Source organism: Cervus elaphus, chromosome 23 (genome assembly GCF_910594005.1).
Source record: "Cervus elaphus chromosome 23, mCerEla1.1, whole genome shotgun sequence".
Lineage (NCBI taxonomy): Eukaryota > Metazoa > Chordata > Mammalia > Artiodactyla > Cervidae > Cervus > Cervus elaphus.
In genome coordinates, this window is record NC_057837.1 from 80,928,980 (window position 1) to 80,947,143 (window position 18,164).

The following is an 18,164-nucleotide window of genomic DNA, read 5'->3' on the forward strand; positions in this document are numbered from 1 at the left end:
CGGGCCAGGTAGGCACGAGAGGTGTGGGGGGAAGAGTGCGCCCTCAAGGTTGTCCTCCTGCGGACGGCCGGCGGCTCCGCCTGCCCCCTCTCCTCCCCCCACCCACCCCGAGAGGCCGGGCTGGATCCCTGAGCGCCGCCCCTCCCTCCCCCCCTCCCCACCCCTCCTCCCTCCTCCCTCCCTCCTCCTCCCTCCTCCCTCCCTCCTCCCCTCCTCCTCCCCCCTCCTCCTCCCTCCCCCCTCCTCCTCCCTCCCTCCTCCTCCTCCCTCCCTCCTCCTCCTCCCTCCCTCCTCCCCTCCTCCTCCCCCTCCTCCTCCCTCCCTCCTCCCCTCCTCCTCCCCCCTCCTCCTCCCTCCCTCCTCCCCTCCTCCTCCCTCCTCCTCCTCCCTCCCTCCTCCTCCTCCCTCCCTCCTCCCCTCCTCCTCCCCCCTCCTCCCCTCCTCCTCCCCCCCACCGACCCGCAGAGGCAGGGCTGGATCCCTGAGCAGCACCGCCCCTCCTCCGGGCAGGCCGGCCGATGAGTCAGCTGACGCGGGCGCCCCAGCCGCTCCGGCTCCCCGCGCTCCCCGAAGTGGCTGCGAGCCGGCCGCCCACTTCCAGGCTCGGGGACGGGAAAGTGATGCGCGCCTCCTGACGCCGCGCGGAGCCGCCGCCGCTCGGTCTGCGCTTTCGCCCCCAGCCCAGCCCAGAGCCCCGTCTTGACCCGAGGCCAGTTAGGGCGCGCGCTGGGCGTGGGGAGCTCGCCGGCCGCCCGGGATGGCCTCCAGTTTCAATGACATCGTGAAGCAAGGCTACGTGAAGATCCGGAGCCGCCGCCTGGGGGTGAGTGTGGACCCTCCCTCCCGCCTCCCGACCCCCGGCCAGCGGCCCTGGGGGTGCCCGGCGCGCCTCGCCGCGCCTTCCCGGCTGGAGCGCACACCGGGGCAGCCGCTGGAGCGGCTCTCGGGGTGTCGCGGGTCTATCTTTGTCTCCCGGGTGACTTGGCTTTCCGTCGGTGGCCGCGTGTCCGCCTCGGTAGCCTCTGGAGCCCATCGAATGGAAATAAATATTTCTCGGTAGCCATGGGAGTCGGCGCCGAGGAGCCCGCGCGGGGGCGCCGAGCCTGCCGGGTGCCCCGCTGCCCCCGCCCGCCGCCAACTTCACTCCAGCGGGGGTGGGGGACGGATTGGCCGGGTGAGGAAGGGCGGACGCTCCGGGTGCGAACCGGCTCAGTGACCCCCGACCCGGGAGAGACGCATCTGCCAAGAGAAGGGCTTTTTTCGGAACTCCGGGCGGTGGACAGTGACCCAGCCCCGGCCCAGGAGCTGGCGAGGGCGCCGTGGGTAGATGTCCTCGTCCTGAGCCTGGGCAGGGGGCGTGCTGCTGTCGTACACCCGGGATGCCACTGGAGCGCTGTCTATTTAGGGCGGAACCGAACACCCGGCCCAGAGCTGGCGCTCTCTCCTTAAACATGTACTGAAAGGAAGGATGGAGGAACCGGAGGGCACCGGTGTGGGCAGATGTCGGCGCAGGGATGGGTCCTCCTTTAAAACTCCCTCTCTGTGGCCCTTCTCCTCCCTTCATTGATGAACTTCAGAGAGAACTGACTCTGCTTCTCTTTGGGCTTGAGTGATGGCTAAGGAATTCTTGAGGGAGGAAGAGGATACCGGAGTGATTTTTTTTTTTTTAATTTCAAGCTGCCTCATTTCTCTTTGCTTTGTGTCGGGTGCTGTTGCTACTTTTTTTTTTTCGTTGTGTACTTTGGGGCTAGGGGGTTGGGGGGGGGGTAGAAAAGTTTACTTTGCTAATGTCTGAAAAAATGGTAATGTCAGGAATGGCCACAGGGATAACTTGAACATCTTTCTCCACAAATACATGTCACTGGCACTGTTCTCTTATCTGATCTTTGGGCTTGCTAATGCACCAGATAATTTTACTGGAAACTGAAATTTCACCATGTTAAACAGCTATACAGGAAAACATGCTGATGGGAAATACCCATAACTATTAGAAGTTCTTACCTGGTTTGTTTCGGTCTTTTGCTTCCTTTCTTCCTTCCTTCTCCCTTTTCTTCCTCTCTTTCTTTCCTTTATTTTCTTCCTTTCATTCCCTGCTGGTTACCATGTTTTAGCAACTATGTCCTGTGTAATTGTGAATATGCAAATATATAATTAGGGAGCAATGTAAGATAACTCACCGGTCCCTATCAACTGTGAGTTTCCTTGGTTTTCTTCTCTGCCATGCAGACATTCTAATCAACAGGAACAGCTTTTGTTAGGGTACTTAACAAGGGTCAGAAATAATAGGAACTTTTTATTTTTCATAACCTTGTGGGCCAGCCAAGTGTTACAGTGTTAAAAGAGCATTTGAAAACACCATTCTAATTTTAGATTTACTCCATCATGTCAGTTGAGGAAATTGATGAGACATCCATTCTGTGCTAGAGAGCATTCCAACAGAAAGAGGATGTGAATTATTAATGTACAAAATGTGAATTATTCATAAGGATCAGTTTATGCCAAATTGTGACACATGATGATTTATTTGAAAAGCTAGTTACCATAACTTCTAGTTTATAGTAATTGAGACTTTTTTCTGTGATATTAATACTGACATAATGTTGTCCCATGTGTGTGCCAATGTTTTTGGACAGATATACAAAGGAAAGGAAAAGTAGTTTACTTTGCGTTTACTTCATACTTTATAGTATTTTGAATGCCAACAGAAGTGTACTTGCTTAGGATTTATTCATTGTATCTGTGTTAATACTCAAATAGATTTTGGAATATTTATTGAATGATGGTTATTGTTCATGGAGAGAAAAGGTCAACAATAATCAAAATCTAGTTTTATTTGTTCAGTTTGGTTTTATCACCAGTTTAATTTTGAAAAGTGTTCTAAGTAGTAAAATTTTTCATTAGAAACTGAGGAGGCTGTCGGAAACACTGCAAGGTAAAGTTTTAATGGAGGCATCAAGAAGAATGCTTTGGGAACAGCATAGGGACCTTCAGTCTAAAGGAAGAAATGTTAGTGGAGCTGATCGAGGCAGAAGATAGCTTAGAACAGCCCGCAGCATGTGTAAGTCTCAAAGAGTGGTAGGGCTTATGTTAGTACACTGTAGATGCTCAGTTCATGCACGCTGAACATGGATTGAACTAAAAGTGGATGCCTGACTTTGCAATTCATAACCTCTTGAGGAACTGATATGACATGGTGGCTTTATTAATGGAATCCAGGCAAGTGTCTGAGGATTAGAACCGTGTTTAGGAGAGTTTATAATTAAACAAGAAAACAACATTTCATGGTGAGCAGCTGTTGTACCTAGGAACACCCCTGCAGATTTGGAGAAAGAAGAAAAGAGACAAACTCTCCTTCTGTTACTTGTTAGCTTTGTGACCCTTGACCTCTCTTGGCCTCAGTTTTCTTATGTGTATAGTGAACAGTGTTTAACGATGTAGTGAACTTTGGATAAGATAACATCTGTGAAAATGCGCTGAAAGCATACAGCTCTGGTTCTGATTGCATCATTTCTTTGGTATAATTAGAGATGAGTTAGGCTTGGTGGAAGGATATGGGAATTGTTGATTTCCTTATCTTTCTATCTAGAAGTGTCCAAAGGCATACATGTTTATGCAGTTTTCATTGGATGCACTTTTTACAAATATAATACATATAAGTGATTTGTGATTTTTTTTTTGTTGTTATTTAATACTGATTTATTTCTCACAAGGGACCAAAAAAGTATATGCTGCAATCCTGTGGTGCCGTCTCCAAGGGGCTTATGTCACATTCACAGACTTGATTATTACTGAGTTCCTTGCCCTCACTTGTGTGTGCGCTAAGTCGCTTCAGTCGTGTCTGACTCTGCGACGCTATGGACTGTAGCCCACCAGGCTCCTCTGTCCATGAGATTCTCCAGGCAAGAATACTGGAGTGGGTTGCCATTCCCTTCTCCAGGGGATCTTCCCAAGCCAGGGACTGAACCTGCGTCTCTTACGTCTCCTCCGTTGGCGGGCGGGCTCTTTATCACTCGCGCCACCTGGGAAGCCCTGCTCCCACACACATTTGTAGTTATCCCCACTAAAACACAGCATGCATGCCACACACACACAGACACACAAATATAATACATTTAAGTGATTTTTCAACAAGGCATGAGACATTCTAAGACCATCCCTGTTCAGATGGGTCTCAGTGAGTGATGTCTTCACGTCTTTACTCTCCAACCTCATCTCCGTTGGAGCTGTCCACTTGGGCCCTGGGGGCTGCATTTGTTCAGGAATGTCGATGGCGCTGCTTTGGGGGGTGGGGAGGGGTCTGTCCACAGTTGTTTGGCAAACCCACTAAAGGCATTAAACGTGTGTTTTTAGAGGAATGGTGAATCGGGTGATTTGCACATCATTAGCGATGGACCTGGGTCTGAGCAAACTCTGGGAGATAATGAAAGACGGGGCAGCCTGGTGCGCTGCGGTCCATGGGGCCGCAAAGAGTCGGGCGTGACGTAGTGTGTGAACAGCAACCACGGCCTCCCGTGTGGCTCAGGCGGCCTTACAGACTGTGCTCACTCGGGTTCTTCCCGTGCAGCGGACAGGGTTGCCCAGGCAGGAAGTGTCAGGACATGTCCACCCAGCAAGTCTCAGGGTTTAGACTCACACCTGTTTACTTTATCTCCATGCAGTTCCCCTTGATGATTACTTGATTTTATTTACTTTTTAACATTCATTTATTGATTTGGCTGTGCTGAGTCTTAGTTGCAGCCTGTGGGATCTAGTTCCCTGACCAGGAATCGACCTCAGGCGCCCTGCATCGGGCGTGTGGAGTCTTAGTCACTGGACCCCCAGGGAAGCCCCTGGGTGGGTGGGTGTGTTGGGGAAGTCCCCATTTGCCTCTCAGCAGCATCTCTGCTCACCTACCAAGGAAGGGCCTCTTCCCCCATCAGCCTACATCTTCATCTGGTCGGCTCCTAGTCTCAGACTTAATATATCCAACCACCCATTGTTTCATCCCAGCCGGCTTCTCCTGGAGTCTGTATCTCAGCCACTACAGGTCCCGGTATTTCAGCTGCCCTGGTGAAAATCAGTCAAACAATCAAACAAGCAAGCAGCAAAGGATCAAAACTTCGTCTCCTTTCTCGATCCTTCCCTTATCTCTTACCACCACAGCCAGTCCATCACGAGATGCTGTAAGCTTTGTTTTGGAAGTATAGCTAGAGTCCAATGACCTCTCACGCCATCTGCCACTACCGCCCTGGCCCAAGCCCCCAAATATTGTCATGCCCTCCTGGTTTATCTGCCTCGCTGCTCAGACCACCAAAGCCTTTCCCTGCGACCCAGAGTAACGGCCTTACCGCCAGCTCCGAGGTCCTGTGCGGACTCAGAGTGTCTCTCTTGCTCCTCCCTCCGTCCGGAATACTGTTCCAGCAGCTTACCTCTCTCTTCACCTCCTCCAGCCGTTCTGCAAGTGCCGCCCTCTCATCGAAACCTTCCCGCCCTCTGGTTTCGCCTCTTCCCTCCTTCTGTCCCCGTGTCCCTTCCATTTTTTCTCTCTAGACTCAGCATCCACTTACCCACTGATCTGTCTGTAGGTTTTACCTGTTGATTGCCTATATCTCCCAAATAGCGTGTGGAACTCCATGAGGGCTGGGACTTCTCGTTTAATTGTAGCCGAACCCCAGTGCCTGGAACAGTTTCCAGCATGGAGACGCACCTGATGAAGGTTTAATGTGTGAATGAATGAATGAATGAATGAATCCATCATTATAGCTGAACCCCAGTGCCAGCATGAAGAAAAACTTGAAAATGTATTGGATGAATGAATGAAACCATCAGTTATAGTTGAACCCCAGTGCCTGGAAGAGTTTCCAGCATGGAGAAGTGGTTGATGAAAATTTATTGAATGAAGGAATGAATCCATCAATTATAGCTGAACCCCAGTGCCTGGAACAGTTTCCAGCATGGAGAAGCGCTTGATGAAAATTTATTGAATGAATGAATGAACCATCAATTATAGCTGAACCCCCCAGTGCCTGGAACCGTTTCCAGCATGGAGAAGCACTTGATGAAGATTTATTGAATGAATGAATGAATCCATCACTGTCTCCTGGCTTAAGAGCATGGGCTTTGACATGAGACTGTTAAAATCCCAATTCAGCGACTAGTTATGTGACTTTTGGTGAGTTATTTAATATTAAGAAGCCTCAGTCTTCTGTAAAAATAGGGAGGCTCCTAATATCCGCCTAATAGAAGATCCTCATGAAAGGCTTAACACAGTGCCCGACACAGAGGAAACCCAACCAGTTCTCATTTCTGCTCTCCTTACCACCAGTGCTGTTGGAGGGTAATGATGCTTCTGTGGTGGTGGCATGCCTCTTCTACTGTGATAGCTCTCATCCTCAGAGAACTCACTCTTTAGTTAGGAAAACAGATGTAGCACCTGTGAGGTAGTTACTGTGCAACCACTGATGCTAGGTCATGGCCAGGGGTATTGGCCATTGTATAATTTTCCCTGATCTTTAGATACGTGGCAAAAATGCCAGGAACAGAGAAACTTACCTGTATACAAATTTGGTTTGAGCAAGCTCATCAGACAAGAGCAAAACTGTTAATTTGAGGATCTTTTTCCGGGGTGGGGGAACTGGCAGGTTAGATTTGAAAAGTTGGTTAAATTTTAGGTGGAAATATTTTCTTACCCCTTTCGTTTCTCAGTTTCACCTGACCCAGTATGCCAGAGACGTTTCATTTTTCATTTAGGGTTTTAGGATGCAGAGATGATCAGGAATCTGTGCATTTTTTATGATATCATGGCAAAGTTATATTCCTTACTAACATTGAAATCATAGGAATGGAATAAATTAATCACATGCCACCAGTTTGGTCGCTAAGTCGTGTCGCCTCTTTTGCGACCCCCTGGAGCGTGGCCCGCCAGGTTCCTCTGTCCATAGGATTCTCCAGGCAAGAATACTGGGGTGGGCTGCCATTTCCTCCTCCCGGGGATCTTCCTGACCCAGAAATAGGACCTGTGTCTCCTGCTCTGGCGGGCAAAGTCTTTACCACTGAGCCCCCAGGAAAGTCCTGCCACCAGGAAAGTCCTGCCATCAGTACATGAGTGTGTATACACACGTGTGCACACAAGCACATGTAATCATTCAGTAAGCTCCATGAAGCACCCTTTTCCTTCCTAAGGAAAAGAGACTTGGAGGCTGACTTCCTGTAGTGAAATTTATGGTCAGACACTCACCTAAGACTGTTTGGCTTCCCAGGTGGCACTAGTGGTGAAGAATCTGCCTGCGATGCAGGAGACCCAGGTTCCATCCCTGGGTTGCAAAGATCCCCCGGAGAAGGAAATGGTAACCCACTCCAGTATTCTTGCTGGGAAATCCCATGGACAGAAAAGCCTGGTGGGCTACAGTCCGTGGGGTTGCAGAGAGTCAGACACAACTATGCATGCACGCGCGTTCACACACACACAAGAAGACTTAGTGTTCCCATTTGAATCAGCCTCACTGGTTTTCATGTCAGAAGTTCTTTCCAGCTGGTATTTTAGTCATCTTTATTTGATCGTCATTGTGGATAAAGTCAGCCTTTAATCATCAGCCCCAAAACTGATTTAAGCAAAGAATGGCCAATTTAGTGATTTTGTGTGTAGACATAAACCAAATTATGGACATGATCATTTCCCCCACATCTGCCAATGTATTTTTTTATAATATTCATGAGATGACTAGAAATATTTATTTTTTAAGCAGTTTTGTGGATCATTATCTTTGGTATTTTAAGAATTCAGTTTTCATTCGGGGTATATTTGCTTTCATTTATTTTAACATGCATCAGATGTTTATGGAGTGAATACTCGTGTTAAGAAGCTTAGGGAACACTACCCTAACTAAGACAGATGTGGTCAACATCCGTGGGGAATTGACAGTCTGTTTTGGGGCTGGTGTTATTAACATGAGATTAATATATTCACTCTAGTTAAGGAAGAATTTGTCTGAGCAACAGGTCAAATATTGAAGTGAAAAGGTATCTTCAGGTCTTTCCTTGTTTCATTTTTATGAAACGAGGGAGGGGAAATTTGATTTTCCTCTTACTCTAGGAATTTGATTCTGATCGGGTGGAAATCAAATCTTCAGGGAATCTAAGCCAGGAAGAGATTAGTCTGCCTCCATCCTGCAAACGCCCTGTTTCTGTGAAATTCAAAATGAAACTAATTGTTTAGAAATGCCACAGACATATGTGAATGTGGAAGTTAAAATAGCTTCCTTCTAGAATGCAGATGCCTGCATTTTGGATGAGGTTTTTCAGAGCAGTTGGCAGGCTGTGTTTATTTTATGAGTGTTCTAGTCTGTCGGTGCCCTGGGTCTCAGAGAATAGAAGTGTTAGCTGTGTGCGCCATGTTATGCAGAGGGTGCAAATGATTGTCCTCAGGTGATGCTTCACAGCTTTTATGGGATTCTTAGAGAAATCTGGACTTCTGTGTCCCCAAACCTCTCACCTCCCACCCTCCAGATTTCCAAAACAGTGAAGAACCACTGTCTCATCTTTTTAAATTAGAATTTTAGGGACTTTATTGGTGGTCCAGCGGCTCAGACTCCAAGCTCCCGTGGCAGGGGGCCCGGGTTCCACCCCTGGTCGGGGGACTAGATCCCACGTGCCCCAGCGTCGTGTTCCCGGGCCGCAGCTAGAGATCCTGCCTGCTGCAGCGACGACTGAGATCCTGTATGCCGCAACTGAAACAAGCTGCAGCTTAAAAAAAGGCCAGACTTTCAGCTTTTACATAATCGTAGGTTCACGTGAGGTGTAAGAAATAATACAGAGACAGCCCATGCCCTTCCCCAGCTTCTCCCAGGGGTGATGTTTTTCAGGTCCCCAGTGTCGCAGCAGGATCCTGGTATACCACCGAGGCGCAGGGCGTCGCCCACAGCGGGGTCCCCCCTGTTGTCTTTTATAGCTGCCCCTTCATCCCCCCGCCACCCCCGCCCCACAGCCCTAAAGCCCTGACAACCGCGAATCTGTTTTCCATTTCTGTGGTTTTATCATTCATCGTTTCAAAATATTATAGAAATGGAACCATGCAGTATGGAATGTTTGGAATTTTTTAAACTCAGTATAATTCTCTAGAATTGTGGTGGTTGTCGTGGGTTCTGTGGGTGTGGATGGTGGTTGTTGATAGTCGCTCAGTTGTGTCCGACTCTTTGCAACCCCACGGATCACAGCAGGCCAGGGCTCCCTGCCGTTGTCATCTCCTGGAGCTTGCTCAAACTCATGTCCATTGAGTCGGTGATGCCATCCAGCCATCTCGTCCTCTGTCGTCCCCTTCTCCTCCTGCCTTCAATCTTTCCCAGCATTAGGGTCTTTTCCAATGAGTCAGCCCTTCGAATCAGGTGGCCGAGGTATTGGAGTTTCAGATTCAGTACCAGTCCTTCCAATGAATATTCAGGGTTGATTTCCTTTAGTATTGACTGATTTGATCTCCTTGCTGTCCACGGGACTCTCAAGAGTCTTTTCCAACACCACAATTCAAAAGCATCAGTTATTTGGTGCTCAGCCTTCTTTGTGGTCCAGCTCTCACATCCATACATGACTACTGGAAAAACCATAGCTTCAACTGTAGGGACCTTTGTTGACAAAGTAATGTCTCTGCTTTTTAGTACATTGTCTAGATTTGTCATAGTTTTTCTTCCAAGGAGCAAGAGTCTTTTAATTTCATGGCTGCAGTCACCATCTGCAGTGATTTTGGAGCCCAAGAAAATAAACTCTGTCACTGGTTCTGTTGTTTCCCTATCTATTTGCCATGAAATGATGGGATCGGATGCTATTCCTTTTTCCTTTTAATGCTAAGCTGTAGTCGAGGGTATGGATGTGCCATAGTTTGTTTAGCTGTTCATATATTGAGGGATATCTGGGGGGTGTTTTCCATTTTAGGCTCTTATGAATAGGTTGATGTAAATATTTGGGCTAGGGTTTTTGTGTGAATGTAAATTTTCATACCTCTAGGAAAACGCTCTAGGGGTACCATTGCTGTGTGTATTGGTAGTTGCATGTTTAGTTTTATGGGAAACCGCCAAACTGGTTTTCACATTTTGCATTCACAGCAGCAGCATGGGAGTGACCCAGTCTCTGCATCCTTGCAGCCTCTGGGGTTGCCCCGTTTTTTGGTGTGTGTCTCGGCATAGATGTTCTCACGAGTGACGCTGATCCCTCCTTGTCACGCTGAGCATTTCTCATGTTCCACTTTGTCGTCTATAGTTACATTTTGGGAAAAGGCCTGTTCATATCTTTTGCCCATTTTCTAATTGGGTTGTTTTTTAACTGTTGAGTTTTGAGAGTTCTTTGTATATTCTTGATATTAATCCTTTTCAGACATGTGATTTGCAAATATTTTCTCTTACTATGTAGTTTATCATTCTTATCCTTTTAAAAAGGTCTAGCACAGGGCAGACGTCTTTAAGTTTGATGAATTCCAATTTATCAGGTTTTTTTTTTCCTTTTCATAGTAATGCTTTGCCCAGCCCAAGATCCTAACTATTTTTTCCTACTTTTTCCCCGAAATATTTTATAGTTTTACCTTTTACATTTAAGACTGTGATCCGTTTAGAGTCAGTTTTTATTTACGGTGTGCATTTTGCGTGAAGGTTCGTTTTCTGCCTCTGGGTGTCCGGTTGCTGCAGGACCATTTGTTGAAAAGGCTGCCTTTTCCCCACTGAACTTGTTTGCGCTCTCTGTTCCTAGTCCTCTGTTTAATGCCACTGTTCTGTGTGTCTCTGATGTGCCTTGATGTGTCTGCATGTGTCTACATGTGTAGCTATACTGTGTCTTGAAGTGGGGTAGACTGGTTCCTCCCACTTTATTTTTCTTTTTTGAAATTGTTTTTATTCTAAAGTTGAAATGATAAAGCTGAAAATTCAATCAACATATCATGGGGAAAAGGTAAGTTTATTGAATCAAACAGATACATAGTAACTAATATTCCCAATCAACATTTTTATCAACTCGCTCAGTCTTATAAGTGGGTCTGGCTGGGAGGAGGAATGATAGAATAGTGTCTTGGCCCACAGTCGGTGCTCAATGAACATTTAAGTCAATGAGTAAAACCCTGAAATAGCATCTTGCATATTCATTTATGAAACGGACAGAAAGCCTAGCCTCTCATGAGTACACATACTCAGAAATCCCAAGAGTTTTGTAAAATTCTATTGAGTGGTGTTTGCTGGCAGCCCTTTTGCAGCATCCACGCTGCAGTCCTCGGCGCGGGACAAAGGTGGAGACAGGCAGCCTGGCTGGAATGAGAACGGCCTGACTCCCCCGTCCTGCTGCTGGCCGGCCGCTGTGACTGGCGCGTGTCGCTGACCTTCTCCCACCCCAGCTCCCGCTGCAGCAGAGATGGAGGTGCCAGGGTCTGCCCTCCTTGCTCCCCCGTCCGCCTCGGAGCCAGCAGTGTGGCGGCGGCCATGGAGAGCCTGCCGAGCACACTCCACCTCCCGTCTAGCCCAAGCTTGGTCTCCAGGGTGCCCCACTGTCGGCCTCCTGAGCGGAAAAGAGCAGAGAAACGTGGGATGGCTCTGCTGCTGTGAGCTGTGTCAGACCACAGAACCGGAGCAGGTGACTCCAAAACTTTCTAGATTTATGATTTACTTTGGGTTTACAATGTTGAATTTCTGACCAAAAAAAAAGAGAAAGAAATAGATGTTCTTTACCTACAACAAAAAATGGCTTTTGCCTGTATCAATTCTTTTTAATTTACTGGTATTTCACACTATATGTACATGGTTTAAAAAAAAAAGCAAAAAAGGATCAAATGAAGAGGAAAGTTCTGTCCTACTCCAGACTTGTCTCCATTTCCAGGCAATTCTAGGTGGATTCTTGTGTATTTCTATGGAGATATTCATATGTTAGGCATATATAAAAATGCATGTGTTTTTGTGTGTGTATAACTGAAAAGCAAAGGAGAAAGGGAAAGATATTCCCATTTGAATGTAGAGTTCCAAAGAACAGCAAGGAGAGATAAGAAAGCCTTCCTCAGAGATCAGTGCTAAGAAATAGAGGAAAACAACAGAGTGGGAAAGACTAGAGATCTCTTCAAGAAAATTAGAGATACCAAGGGAACATTTCATGCAAAGATGGACTCAATAAAGGACAGAAATGGTATGCACCTACCAGAAGCAGAAGATATTAAGAAGAGGTGGCAAGAATACACAGAAGAACTATACAAAAAAGATCTTCACGATCCAGATAATCACAATGGTGTGATCACTCACCTAGAGCCAGACATCCTGGAATGTGAAGTCAAGTGGGCCTTAGGAAGCATCACTACGAACAAAGCTAGTGGAGGTGATGGAATTCCAGTGGAGCTATTTCAAATCCTGAAAGATGATGCTGTGAAAGTGCTGCACTGAATATGCCAGCAAATTTGGAAAACTCAGCAGTGGCCACAGGACTGGGAAAGGTCAGTTTTCATTTCAGTCCCAAAGAAAGGCAATGCCAAAGAATGCTCAAACTACCGCACAATTGCATTTGTCTCACACTCTACTAAAGTAATGCTCAAAATTCTCCAAGCCAGGCTTCAGCAATATGTGAGCCGTGAACTTCCAGATGTTCAAGCTGGTTTTAGAAAAGGCAGAGGAACCAGAGATCAAATTGCCAACATCCGCTGGATCATCAAGAAAGCAAGAGAGTTCCAGAAAAACATCTATTTCTGCTTTATTGACTATGCCAAAGCCTTTGAATCTGTGGATCACAATAAACTGTGGAAAATTCTGAAAGAAATGGGAATACTAGACCACCTGACCTGCCTCTTGAGAAACCTGTATGCAGGTTAGGAAGTAACAGTTAGAACTGGACATGGAACAACAGACTGGTTCCAAATAGGAAAAGGAGTACGTCAAGGCTGTATATTGTCACCCTGCTTATTTAACTTATATGCAGAGTACATCATGAGAAATGCTGAGCTGGAGGAAGCACAAGCTGGAATCAAGATTGCCGGGAGAAATATCAATAACCTCAGATATGCAGATGACACAACCCTTACGGCAGAAAGTGAAGAGGAACTAAAAAGCCTCTTGATGAAAGTGAAAGAAGAGAGTGAAAAAGTTGGCTTAAAGCTCAACATTCAGAAAACTAAGATCATGGCATCTGGTTCCATCACTTCATGGGAAATAGATGGGGAGACAGTGGAAACCGTGTCAGACTTTATTTTGGGGGGCTCCAAAATCACTGCAGATGGTGATTGCAGCCATGAAATTAAAAGACGCTTACTCCTTGGAAGGAACGTATGACCAACCTAGATAGCATATTAAAAAGCAGAGACATTATTTTGCCAGCAAAGGTTTGTCTAGTCAAGGCTATGTTTTTTCCAATGGTCATGTACGGATGTGAGAGTTGGACTGTGAAGAAAGCTGAGCACCAAAGAACTGATGCTTCTGAACTGTGGTGTTGGAGAAGACTCTTGAGAGTCCCTTGGACTGCAAGGAGATCCAACCATTCCATCCTAAAGGAGATCAGTCCTGGGTGTTCATTGGAAGGACTGATGCTGAAGCTGAAACTCCAGTACTTTGGCCACCTGATGCGAAGAGGTGACTCATTGGGAAAGACCTTGATGCTGGGAAAGATTGAGGGCTGGAGGAGAAGGGGACAGCAGAGGAGGAGATGGCTGGATGGCATCACCAACTCAATGGACATGAGTTTGAGTAAACTCCGTGAGATGGTGATGGACAGGGAGGCCTGGCGTGCTGCAGTCCATGGGGTCACAAAGAGTCGGACACGACTGAGCAACTGAACTGAACTGAACTGAACTAATTTGCTTTGCACGTTTGGCTTCATGTGATTTAGTACTGTTACTCTATCTTTGTTCTTTTAACTTATGTTGGAGCACTTTTCTGAAATTTTTATGGATTTCCAATATTCATTTGGGCTTCCCTGGTGGCTCAGCTGGTGAAGAATCTGCCTGCAATGCAGGAGACCTGGGTTTGATCCCTGGGTTGGGAAGACCCCATGGAGAAGGGAAAGGCTACCCACTCCAGTATTCTGGCCTGGAGAATTCCATGGACTGTATAGCCCATGGGGTCACAAAGAGTTGGACATGACTGAGCGACTTCACTTTCACTTTTCACTTTCACGCATTGGAGAAGGAAATGGCAGTCCACTCCAGTGTTCTTGCCTGGAGAATCCCACGGACGGGGTAGCCTGGTGGGCTGATGTCTGTGGGGTCGCTACCCGTTGGACATGCCTGAAGTGACTTAGCAGCAGCAGCAGCAGAATTTTGATCAATTCATCTAATATTACTTCAGAGAGGGTGTCGCAGACATCCTTCCACTGAGAGTGCTCAGAGTCGTTTTTTTCTGCCAGTCGTCCCTTGAGCTGTGTTTAACCCTGTGTGTGTGTTCAGCTTCAAAAGGATGTTCTCCTGCAAGGATGTTCTTTTGCTTGGTCCCCTGCTCGCCAAATTTATTCTGCTTGCAGCAAATTTATTACCTAGTAATCCCATCCAATCCTATCCTACCTGTACTTTAAAACTCTCTAATGCCTTTTCCTTACCCATAAATATTCTGCAGTGTCCTCAAGACACTCTGAGAAATCTGCACCTGGCCATAGCTCATCCCACCCAAACCAGTGCTCAGATCAGTTTACCATCCCCCTCGGTGCTCAACCAAACCTGCCCACTTGAGTTCCTCCATTGGCCAAGCTCTCCGTCTCTGTTATTGCCTTTATACATGCTTTTTCGTTGACTAGAAAATTCTTCCACTTGCTTTTATTTTCTCTACTTTCTCATCCTGAAAGTCTCAGCTGGGATGTTGCTGATCTGGAGATGCTTTTCCCAACACCATCCCACATCTAAATGGTGGAAAAAGCCACTTGGCACATGTATTTTTTAGTTCAGTTCAGTCGCTCAGTCATGTCCAACTCTTTGCGACCCCATGAACTGCAGCACGCCAGGCTTCCCTGTCCATCACCAACTCCTGGAGTCCACCCAAACCCATGTCCATTGAGTTGGTGATGCCATCCAACCATCTTATCCTCTGTCGTCCCCTTCTCCTCCTGCCCTCAGTCTTTCCCAGCATCAGGGTCTTTTCCAGTGAATCAGCTCTTTGCATCAGGTGGCCAAAGTATTGAAGCTTCAGATTCAGCATCAGTCCTTCCAATGAATATTCAAGGTTGATTTCCTTTAGGATGGACTGGTTTGATCTCCTTGCTGCCAAAGGGTCTCTCAAGAGTCTTCCCCAACACCACAGTTCAAAACCATCAATTCTTTGGCTCTCAGCCTTCTTTATAGTCCAGCTCTCACATCCTTACGTGACTACTGGAAAAACCATTCCTTTGACTATAGGTACCATTGTTGGCAAAGTAACGTCTCTGCTTTTTAATATGCTGTCTAGGTTGGTCATAGCTTTTTCTCCAAGGAGCAAGCGTCTTTTATTTATTTATTTTTTTGTGGGTGTGTTTTTTAAATTCATTTAATTTTTATTGAAGAATAATTGCTTTACAGAATTTTGCTGTTTTCTGTCAAACCTCAGCATGAGTCAGCCATTGGCGTCTTTTAATTTCATGGCTGCAGTCACCATCTGCAGTGATTTTGGAGCCCCTCAAAATAGTCTCTTACTGTTTCCATTGTTTCCCCATCTATTTGCCATTAAATGATGGGACCGGATGCCATGATCTTAGTTTTCTGAATGTTGAGTTTTAAACCAACTTTTTCACTCTCCTCTTTCACTTTCATCAAGAGGCTCTTTAGTTCTTCACTTTAAGGGTGGTGCCATAAGGGTGGTTTCATCTGCATATCTGACGTTATTGATATTTCTCCTGGCAGTCTTGATTCCAGCTTGTGCTTCATCCATCATGGCATGATGTACTCTACATGTAAGTTAAATAAGCAGGGTGACAATCTACAGCCTTGATGTACTCCTTTCCCAATTTAGAACCATTCTGCTGTTCCATGTTCAGTTTTAACTGTTGCTTTTTGACCTTCATACAGATTTCTCAGGAAGCAGGTCAGGTGGTCTGGTATTCCCATTTCTTTCAGAATTTTCCACAGTTTGTTGTGATCCACACAGTCAAAGGCTTTGGCATAGTCAATAAAGCAGAAGTAGACATTTAAATTCATTAAAATCAAATAAAATTCAGCATGTTCAGTTCCTTAATGGTGTTAGCCGCTCTCACATGCCCAGGAGTGACAGCTTTGCTAGTGGCTCCCGTGCGAATAGGACGATTCCGTCGTTTCTGAGAATTCTGTTGGATGGTGCTGCTCCAGTTTCTCCACAGCACTCGTGGCTGTTTTAAAATAGTGATTGAGAACTTCCCTGGTGTCCAATGGTTAGGAATCCGCGTGCCAGTGCAGGGGATGCAGGTCCCATCCTCCTTCCAGGAGCTAAGAGCCCACATGCCCTGGGCAGCTGAGCCCACGTGCCACAGCTCCCGAACCTGAGTCCCAGAGCCCGCGTCCCGCAGCAGGAGGCGCCCCCGCAGTGAAGCCCGGCCATCACAGCTGGAGCGTGGCCCCCGCTCGCCGCAACTAGAGAAAGCCTGTGCATCGCACCCAAGACCCCGTGCATCCAAAAATAAGTGAGCAAATACACAGTTTTTAAAAATGGAAAAACATTACTGTTAAGAATGTGTTACCTTAAAAAAAAATATGTGAGTGAACGTATTGTTTTGATGTTTACCCTCATTAGTTTGTGAGCCACACAAGGGTACAGCTTATTCTTGTCTTGCTTCCTGCTTTTTTTCTTAGAGTTCAATAAGTATTTGTCGAATGAATGACTGAGTGAATTGAAGAATTCCTCCAGGCTCTTAACTGTATCATTCTGCCATATTGATGAGAGTCTTTCTGGGAAGGGGCTGGACACTTCATGATTTTATCCATGCTTCAACATTCCCGTGAGATACCTTAGCAGGGCCCTAATTCTTTCCCTAGCATCGTCTGGGATTATTTTTTCTCGTTGGACTTGACATTTCGGCATCCACTGGCCAGCCGTGGGAAGCTTGCCTGGGGTTGGGCTGGACCAGCGTGTTGGCGCTGTGTTGAGCCTTCCATCTGCACCGCCTCTTCAGGATGGGGCCTCTCGACCCCCTGGGAGTGCTGAGCGTGTCGTAGACAGCTCGCAGACCAGCCCTGTCCTGATGCTGAAAAGAGCGGCATGCCCGAAGCCAGGCCCCTTTCCAGGGCATGTCCTGCCTCCAGTGACTGCCCCAGCTTGGGACAGCTCTGCAGGCGGCCAGCTCCCGGGGTGGGGTGGGCTGGGGGTCTTCACGGGGCACAGTGGACAGAACATCACAGCTGACCTGCGCCTCTGTGGCTTCCAGAGCCCTCCCAGGAGACTTCCTGGATGCAGATCTCCTTGAATCTGCTTCCTGCTAATAAACTCAATTTGCAATTGCAAACCTGCAGCTCAGTCTTCCAAAGAGGGAGCCAAGACCTTTGGCAAGAATGCGTTTTGCTTGATTTGCTGGCCCATGGTTTCTCCCTGTATTTTACCCAGTGTTCTCAACACCCAAATGGTTCTTTAGTTCACTTTACATAAAATGAAAGTTTGGTGGCTTATTTCGTTTCTTATGTTGTTAAGATGCGCCGGTCTCTTCAACAAACTCATCTAATGAATGAATTAGGAAATTACTGCCACTGGTTCGTTACCCTGCATTTGGACTCGGTAAATTACTAATGCCAACCGTGGTCTTCTCTGAGAGGAAGAAGCTCCAGACGAACAGCAGGCAAGGATTGTATGCATATTGCTCTATCTTTTCCTGCAGGAAAGGCCTGATTACAGACAGTCTTTTTCCTGAGTACCACTTTGGTGGTGGTTTAGTCACTAAGTCACGTCCGACTCTTGAGATCCCATGGAATGTAGCCTGCCAGGCTCCTCTGTCCATAGGATTTTCCAGGCAAGAATAGTGACGCGGGTTGCCATTTCCACCTGTTTACGCCATTATAAAAGGAGAATTCCGATTATAACTAGTTGTCGCCAGAGGGAGGGAAGATGCTGTTGTCTGTGGATTTGATTCCATTTTAATCCTGGACGGGGCATTTGGCCATCAGGTAGCCCACTCACGGAGAGGAGAAAATTTGATTTTTCTTCAAAACTGTCACTTTCACTGGGCAACTGTGAATTTCTGGAGAACATTTGTAGCATCAATGGAGTTCCAGAAGATATGCTGACTGGCAGATGTTTCGAGATCGATTAAAGATTTAGAAAGAAGTT

At 46.8% G+C, this 18,164-nt stretch overlaps 1 protein-coding gene across 1 annotated transcript in view; it reads left to right on the forward strand.

Moving 5' to 3' along the window:
- The first annotated feature begins 527 nt into the window (after positions 1–527).
- DOK5 (docking protein 5) overlaps positions 528–18,164 on the forward strand; it is a 147,132-nt gene continuing 129,495 nt past the window's right edge. The window contains exon 1 of the mRNA XM_043884351.1: positions 528–823. Within this exon, the coding sequence (XP_043740286.1) occupies positions 758–823 (66 nt within the window). The 5' untranslated portion in view covers positions 528–757. The remainder of the gene's footprint in view (positions 824–18,164) is intronic.